An 8,635-nucleotide genomic window follows, 5' to 3' on the forward strand; every position below is an offset into this window, starting at 1 on the left:
TAAAACCAAATGAACTCTATGCATGAAACATGATAATGCACTTTTGGTTTCAAAGTCAATACATTATCATTGATTTTCCATTTTCTTCTTGAAATAAAATTTGAAAAATCTTTCGGTTTTGGATTTGGATATAAAGGGAACCCTCTGCTGGAATAACTTTTTTTTTTTTTTTTATCATTTTATCGATTATTGTTTCTTTATGCTTCCATTACATTGGATGTTCAGATTGAAGCTCAAAAACACAATTTTAGCACCTTTTTTTTTTTTTGGTTCTTTATCCCCTTTACCTTCAAAACGAATGAACTCACATCCCCAAAAAATTATTTTTAAGACTCTTAATTTCATCACAAATGCCTAACCTTATCAGAAAAATGCATAGAATCCAATCATCCATTAACTTTTTATACGAACAATTTTTTTTTATATTTAGCATTAAATCTTGAATATAACAGTCCTTAATTTAAGTTAAGATTATTATCTTTTCATTATGTCAAGTATTGCAAAATAACAAATCACTATACGAATTATAAAGGTAACACTTCACTCGGTAATGATTTAAAAATAACAGTTTATTGCATTTTCGTTACTTCCATTAGTTAACCCATTAGTTGACTTAGGACTCCTAAAATAAAAAAAAAATGATATAAATCAATGTCATGAGAAATTTACAATTTTGCCTCGTTCTTAATATGAAGCAACATATCATTGTCATTTAAATTTACAATAATAATTAAATGACAATATTACCCTTACAAATGATCCATTATATGATCAATTGCAAATTGACAGAAATAAAATAAACTGTTATTGTAAAAAAGTTAATATAGTGAATTATTATCTTTTAATAATTCGTGTAATAATTTGTTATTTTACAATAGTTAGCTTAGCAAAAGGATAGTAGCCTTCAAATTATACTCATCGTTTGAATCCAATTTGATCTTTTTTTTTATAAGAAGTTTAAAATTAATTAATGCTCGTCTACGTGTATTTTCTTGTCTTGGTAGGAAGAAAAGTTTGATGCATTGCCCCAAGAAAGGGAAAGGTTGTTGAAAAATTATATATAGCAGCCCATTAAAGCATCAAAATCAAAATTTTAGAGAAATTAATTATTTGCTTCGCATGCATGATTCTGACTCATAAAGTCATTTTTGACACATACTTGATACCAAATTTGGGCATGCATGAAAAAAAAAGGGAGACTCGGTCTTGATGCAAAAACATCATAGGGGGTCCATCTGCCATATAACGATTGCATTGAAAAGTTAGTAATGATATAGCTATAAATTTTTTTAGAGTAATATAAATGATACAAAATTTCATATTATTAGTGTCTTTTAATTCAAAAGTTAGTTCGAAGAGCCTGATTTTTCATCACACCTTCTATTAGTAATATAAAATAGCTTTGATAATGGGTCTTAAGTTGAAGACTTCCTTCCGCAATTACTATAAAAAGATTAATTATTCGTGAACTTAATAACTCTAATAATAGTGTCAGATGACTTTAGGTTTGTTAGGACCTCAAAAATTAACTCAAACGATGGGGTTTTTTAGCATACTTATAATTTAACTATCAGTCATTTTTATAACTCTATTGAATTAACTTTAATAATACATATTTCATTTGTTCAAATTGACATAGAAATAGTGTAAAAGTGAAGAACGAGAAAAATTAGGAGAGTTGAGAATTGAGGGGGACTTATTGTGGTTTTGATGAAGTGAAGTCGGAAAGAAAGAAAAGATTCGAAAACCAACGAGGAAAGGAAGAATTTCGATTGGATAAATGGGCCACGAGAATCAAAATTATATGAATATTGTTATCCAAGTTGTTAATAAAATGTCAAAAGACTCGTTATCTCGATGATGCCCCATTGCTTGACTTATCGACCAATGTGGATCGCACTTTGATTTTTTTTTTTTCTTGGGTATGATTTTTATTCCATGTATTCGGAAATGTTTTATTTTGGTTTCATGATTCGTACATATATATATTTTTCTATTAAAAATATAAATAATGTAAAATCTCAAAAGTTGGTCGATAATATAAAGCGAGCAACATTATTTTTATAGGTTAAAACTTTCAAGTTTTCTTACCCTTTGAACTCCATAGGTTAAAACCCTCGAGTTTCGTTTGAATTTATAAGTTAAAACCTCCCAATTCTTTTAAGTTTTCACATTTTTTCAAAGTTCAAATCCCAAAAATCCTAAATTCAAGTTTCCTTCAAGTTTTTTTTTTAATCTTTAATTTTATATCAAGTTTCAAGATTTCACTACTTGGAGCTCACTTTGCAACCTCAAGCTAGTTCACTCTTGAATTTAAGGGGATGTGTTAAAAGCAAAGCATAAAAATTAATAAATTCAATAATGCTTACATGTATTGGGTATTGCGGTTTGCGGAATCATATATTGGGGATTTACGGTAATCGTGGAGAATATGGAAATCTAATTGCTTGCTTGACAAATAAAACTACATATGTGACGTGGTTTTAGAAAGCTTTGTATTGAAAAATATATATATATATATATAAAGCAAAGGTATAGTGAAAGCAATGACAAGCCCATTACATTTATAGCCCAATGAGTTCGAGCTTTTGACACCCCTGAAATGTCTTTATAAAACCCCTCTTCCTCTAATTTATTGTCCTCTAGCATTATCTTAGATCAATAAACTTGTGTTTGGTGTGTTTATTTCAAAAACAACCGTCAATATTTGATCTTCTTATTGTTTTCCATGAATAACAAGAGACAATGAAGTGCAGATAATCGAAGATCATTAGGGGAAAAAGGAAAAAGAAAAGAAAGGCAGACTCACGAAATCTTCCCTCTTTTCCTTTAAATTACATCTGACAACAACTTATACACACACACACACATCAACGGTCAAGATTTTAAGAAATTAATAAGATAAAATGCTTAATAATAACAGTAATTAATGCACCTACTCTCTCCTTATCAGTTTCCTTATAAAACATAATTTCTCTCGCTTAAGTTTTCTCTGTAATTTCTTCTTTTGAGTTTTCTCTTATCATGGCTAAGATTTACCCATTGAATATATAACAAAAAAATTCCACAACCAAGAATGTTTTAGTCGTAAGATGTTATTACACACCAAGAACATATCCATCATCAAATCATTCACGAATTGATATTGTTATTTTATTAAATTAGTATTCTAACATTATATTTATTGTAAGTGGCTGATTACTTATAGATTTAATGATTTTTCTTCAATATTGAACAAATAAATCAAGGGGGAGAAGAGAATAAATATTTTTCATAGAAAGAGCAAATATTGTTCTTAAATTAAATAAATCCCTTGCCGCTTCTTGTGTTTGCCTATGGCTTAGTTATCACCATTTGCACCCACTGACCCACGATCTGGAGAGTAATTTTGATTTTGATTCTAAGAAGGAAAAAAAAAACAATTAATAAAGAGGAAAACAGAAGTGAAAAAATACTGGCGGAGGAGAGATAAATAAATGAGAGAGAATCAAAATCTTAATCAAGGATTTATAAAGTCCTATAATATCTTGGTCATTGATATGTATTAAATCTAATAAATATAAATTAATGTAAAAATATGTGTATTTTCAGAAGGCTGCTGATCCCTTAGGGCATTTTTGAAATCACATGGGTGTTATTAGACTTATTTTAATGGGGTATTTTCAGAAGTGGGTTTTATGACGAAATTTTAGCGGTATCAAAAGCTCAACTCCCGCTGACTTCTTAACGAACTTTGTCTACCCAGTGCCCATTTGTTTGTTTGGGTCATATTTTGATTTGTAATTTTGAAAAGCCCATCCAAGATGATGAGAGAGCCTCGTGATTAATTCAAAAACATAGGCTCGGTTTTTGGTTCGGAAAGCCGTTGTCCCGAGCCTCCTTTTAATATTACCATCTTACCCTTCATTACTTGCCCCTATTCATTTTTTTCCCTCCCTCACAGACAACGAAGAGTTTTTCGCGAGAGAAAGAGAGGGAGAAAGAGAGAGAAACGAGGGTTTCAGCTGAACCTCCTTGATGGAGGGTCTCAAAGTTCTTGGTACGGAGAATCGCATTGGTATGTCGGGTAATCTTTTTCTTCTTTACGCTTGGTTACTTCTTGATTTTAATTTAATCTTTAAAAGAAAAATTCTTCAAAAAATTGAAGTTTTACTTTTAAAAGGTTCGGTTCGGTTCTGTCGCGAAACTACGCTTTTTTTTTTTTTTTTTGTTTAAGTGGACTGTTAAAATTGGCTAATACGATAGGGTTTTTGGGCTTTCAACGTTGTAGAGGTTGTTTGCTGAGAAAATGTGGGAAAGGAGTTGAATTTTTAGTACTGAGGTTTCTAGGGTTCTGGTTTGCAAAATTGAACGAAATTTGGAGTGGTGTGGGGTGTAATGTTTGAAATTTGTTAAACTTTTTTCATTTGTTTGATGAGGAAATAGGGGAAAATGAAAGAATCTAGTATCAGTAACCTACTTATCTGAATTCAGGCGAGTTGGTTCACTAAGTTTGGGGTTTTTATTATTGCAGTTTTTATGGAAACAGAAGAAAAATTGTGCTTATATTCTTTTGAATTAAAGTTGATACATTTTGGCAGCTGAAAAAACATGATTCATAGGATTCACTTTTCTTATCTTTTTCTTGTTATATGGATATCGGGAAACTGGAAAGGGTTTGGTTTGTTGAATGACTTGATAAGAATGTGTTCTGGACTTTTTAGATGGTAAAGCCAAAGGGGAGAAAAGGGCAAAGGGATCTAAAATAGGTAGTTCTCCAAGGAAAAGGCTAGGTGATATAAGCAACATGCAACAGCTGCCAAAACCGTCGAACCAAGAAGCAAAGCCACAGCAGACCTTTTCAGTTGTAACTTCAGACTACATCGACAAGCTTCATAAGGTATACTTTTATAGGGCTTAACTTCTCTCTCTATATTATGCATGAATACGTGGATATTTTACTTTTTGCTTACTCATTGAGATATTATTCTGAATCTTTCTTACAGGAAAATATGACCCTGATGAAAGTTCTCACAGATAGAAAGTATCCTCTTTGACCTATCTTTTTTTTTTCCTGCACATTTATTTACATGTTGTGATTTGGGGCCAAGAATTCTCTCATGCCCCCTGTGGTGAATCTTTGATGGCCATCTGGGTGAGTAGGTTCTGTATCATGGGACACAAAGTGAAATTTTGAGCGTCTTGGGGTTTATGTGTCATCAGAATTCAAAGGTGTGTCTTTTTCTTGTTTGTCTGCAGTGGGAGGCTGCAGACCTTGAAGTGAAGCTTTGGTCGGGGTTTTGGGGGGTTTATTAAAAGAACTTCTGGCCTAAACATGTCATACTTTTTATTTTTATTTTTTTCACCAATGGTGAATTTCCATGTTAATTGTTTTCTCTATGTGTAAAAAATTATATGGATTTCTTATCAAATGAATGCTGTGATTTGGTTTTGTTACATATACTTTGTGCATTGTTCTCCTTCATTCTGGTTGGCAGTAAAATCATTGAGCTGAGTGGGATTGAGCTACAGAAGTTGAGAATCAATTTGCAGAAAGTGCAGCAGCAGAATTTGCTGCTTGCCCAAGCAAACAGCCAGATGTTGGCGGTACCTTTCCTTTTGCTTTCTGATTATATATTTCTCAGTTACACTTTGCTGTTTAGTAGTTATGTAAAGACCGTATGAAATGTTATGAAGTTGTTCAGGGGTTTGATATTTGATTTTGATTTTGCAGGAGCTTAATTCAGGTAAAGACAAGGTAAGCTTTGTTCACCTCCAAGTTTTGTTGTTTTATTTTTAATTTTCTATTTATTTATTTATTTTTGGTTCCTATAGTTTCCGTACATTGACATTGAACTCCTCTGAATTTCAGCTGAAGGCACTTCAGCATGAGCTTGGATGCAAAAATGCCTTGGTTAAAGCTAGAAAATTTGTTTTAGAGGTCATTTTCATAGTTATTTTCTCATTTGATTGCATATAGCTGAGGTATTTATATTAGCTTTTAGTATCGACTGACAAATTTCCTTTTTCTATTGCGCAGGGTAAAGCAATAACTGTGACATGTGCTACTTCTGAAAACCAGGTAAGAATCAAAGAAATTTATTAATCTAAACTAATCTTTCATCATGAATATGTTGTTATTTACACTTTTTCTCCTACAATTTTAAGGTACTAGCAGATAAGCAAGATGAAGCCGGCAAATTCATCGAAGAACAGGAAGTAGACAATAAAAGGAGTAATACCAGGAGGAGGGGACGGCCTTCCAAAAACAAATGTAGCTTGTTTATCAGCTGTTTTATTCTCAATTTCAGAAAATTTTTGTCATATTGAATCTTTTTCATTTGTGATCTTCATGTAGCTTTGGATTCTTCTACTGTTAAAGCAGTCCAAGCTGGAGAGAAAATTGATAACAAGAGGTTTGTTTCTGCATAAATCTACTGTAGGCAGTTTAAATTTCTAAATCCTTTTTTCATATTGAGTTTCAACATGAATAAAAACGTTAAGACAAATGAAACTTGATTCCATGTTCTTGTAACAGGCCTTGTTTAAGAAGGCGGTCTGCTAAGTTTAATTCGGAAGAGGCAGAATCAACAGAAGAGAGGCTTTGCTTAAGAAAGCAGTCTGCTAGGATTAAATCTGAAGAGGCAGAGCCAATAGATGAGAGGTGGTTTGTTTTGCAATTTGAATTTATAAGTGACACTTCCATTTTCATTTTATCTAAAAAATAATAATAATAAAACAAATGAGGTTTTCATGCTTCTCCCCTCTTCTTTTGATAGGCTTTCTTCAAGAAGGAAGTCCGCTAGTTTTCAATATGAAGAACCAGAGCAAACTGAGAAGAGGTTTATTGTCTATATTTTACTGGTCCTGTGCAATTTTGATACTTAATTGTTGTTTTGATTTTAAGATTTTTGTAGTGTGTTCAGGAAAGTAAAAAAGTTTTATTCTCTCTTAATTGTTTTATTATTTAAATTTTCGACAGGGTGGTTCGTACAAGAAGGCAATCTGCTAGGTTTAAATCTGAAGAACCGGCACCTACTGAAGATTTATTTGAGATAGATGAAGCTAAATTTCCAGCTTCTCCTCTGTGTGATGAACAAGTACATGAGAATGGTGTGACATCTTCGAATTTATCAGTGAAAACAGAGCAAGAAGAAGGAAACGGTGCTGTAAAAGATGAAACTCAAGGAACTACAAGATATTCTGGAAGGCCCTCCCGTCAAGCAGCTGTAAAGGTGCAGTCCTACAAGGAAATTCCACTTAATGCGAAGATGCGCAGAAAAGAGTGAGTTGTCTTTTATCCAATTGACCCTCCATTCTTTGAGTTGTATGGTAGAAGAAATTTGAGAAACACTAATATCTGCATGCTGCGCTTTTTGTGCCCTGCATTATTGTTGTTTTTGTACCATATGTTATAGTGACTTTAACTCGCTGTAAATCGCTAAGCTCTAGTATGTCTTCTCTGTTATAGCCATCAATGGATACAAGTAAGAAATGCAGAAAATGACCTCAGTTAGTTCGTTACTCAACTTCTTTCCACATTCTTAAAGCAAATATTAGCCTTATTTTGGGCATATAGAACAGCTTAGAGGCTTGTATGTCTTCCAATTATTAGAGTTTGAAATCCTACTAATCAATTTCTTGCTATCGATGATGTTTATGTTTTTCATTGTGAAAAAGCTGAAGATAGATACTTTACATGATCTCATTGATGCGATCGTTGACTCGGCAACAATTGTAGATTGTGTAATGAGTAATCATTAATGTGAGTGAGTCACACTAGTTAGGACATAAGCTTTGTATCTCGATTATGCATTCAAGGTGATATTGTTTCTTTGGAAGTCAAAAGACCACACCCAAATTATGCTCAACTCAATTGCGAGCTGAAAATAGTCACCTGAAACTGAAGTTAAGTACACTATAAGTTAACCTAATTGTACAGCACTTGCATTATGATAGGACAGATTGAGATGTGAGATTGCAAAATTTGAATATTCTATCACTAATAGATTTTTTGTCGAATCGTGTCCAAAAATCACATTAGATCACCACTAGTATGCATGTTCTTTTCCCCCTGAACTTTATATACAATATTAGCTGCTGGTACATTTGTAAATCTGTAATGATTCGAAGATACATAAAACCAAAAAAAAGAAAGGGGGGGGGGGGGGGGGGAGGGGAAGGCAAAGAAAAGGTGACAAAAATGTCCAATTCAGAAAAAGAAAGGGACAAGTTGGTCCAGCACCCATCAAAATCTCTCACATGCAAAGAAGAAAAAGTAGTTAAGGTGACAAAAAGGAAGAGATTTTCACATCATTTGCTTACAGCTTTTTGTGCTATGAAACCGCGTCGCTGCACGAAGATAGAAGAAGGGAAAAATAAAAAAATAAAAAAATAAAAACTTAAATTTGGGTATTTGAAAATGGGGGAACCTTAGGTGCAACTGTGGCACCGTGCCACAGTTACATCTAACCGTTGGATGTCAGTGGATCCCATCAATTCAACTGCATCCAACGGTTAGATGCAACTGTGGCACGATGCTACAGTTGCACCGTAGCCTAATCCTTGAAAATGGTTGCCAATCAGACTTTTGAAAAGAATTTATGAATGCTGTTGATATTATAATTGTGAATACGATATTTTTTGGGATATCATA

The 8,635-nt window shown here is 32.9% G+C and overlaps 1 protein-coding gene across 3 annotated transcripts; it reads left to right on the forward strand.

Annotated features, from left to right (window-relative positions):
* Positions 1–3,922: 3,922 nt before the first annotated feature.
* On the forward strand, positions 3,923–7,508 carry LOC102625934 (SHUGOSHIN 2). Of its 3 annotated transcripts, none has more exons than XM_006485254.4 (12): positions 3,923–4,057; positions 4,704–4,879; positions 4,986–5,023; positions 5,478–5,586; positions 5,714–5,737; positions 5,852–5,920; positions 6,020–6,061; positions 6,148–6,253; positions 6,338–6,395; positions 6,518–6,643; positions 6,759–6,821; positions 6,962–7,508. In XM_006485254.4, exons 1-12 carry the CDS (start codon positions 4,018–4,020, stop codon positions 7,266–7,268), a joined length of 1,158 nt encoding a protein of 385 aa, XP_006485317.1. In that variant the 5' UTR covers positions 3,923–4,017; the 3' UTR covers positions 7,269–7,508. The 3 variants fall into 3 exon arrangements, with proteins under 3 accessions (XP_006485317.1, XP_006485316.1, XP_052295070.1); XM_006485253.3 differs by having other exon boundaries at positions 3,934–4,066; XM_052439110.1 differs by lacking the exon at positions 6,759–6,821 and having other exon boundaries at positions 3,934–4,066.
* Positions 7,509–8,635: the final 1,127 nt, after the last annotated feature.

This window comes from Citrus sinensis, chromosome 4 (assembly GCF_022201045.2).
Source record: "Citrus sinensis cultivar Valencia sweet orange chromosome 4, DVS_A1.0, whole genome shotgun sequence".
NCBI lineage: Eukaryota > Viridiplantae > Streptophyta > Magnoliopsida > Sapindales > Rutaceae > Citrus > Citrus sinensis.

Coding starts and splice junctions, on each gene's coding strand:
- LOC102625934 (XM_006485253.3), top strand. CDS start 4,018: ATGGAGGGTCTCAAAGTTCTTGGTACGGAGAATCGCATTGGTATGTCG. Junction 5,738..5,851: donor TTAATTCAGGTAAAGACAAG/GTAAGCTTTGTT, acceptor TCTGAATTTCAG/CTGAAGGCACTTCAGCATGA. Junction 6,062..6,147: donor GTGCTACTTCTGAAAACCAG/GTAAGAATCAAA, acceptor TACAATTTTAAG/GTACTAGCAGATAAGCAAGA.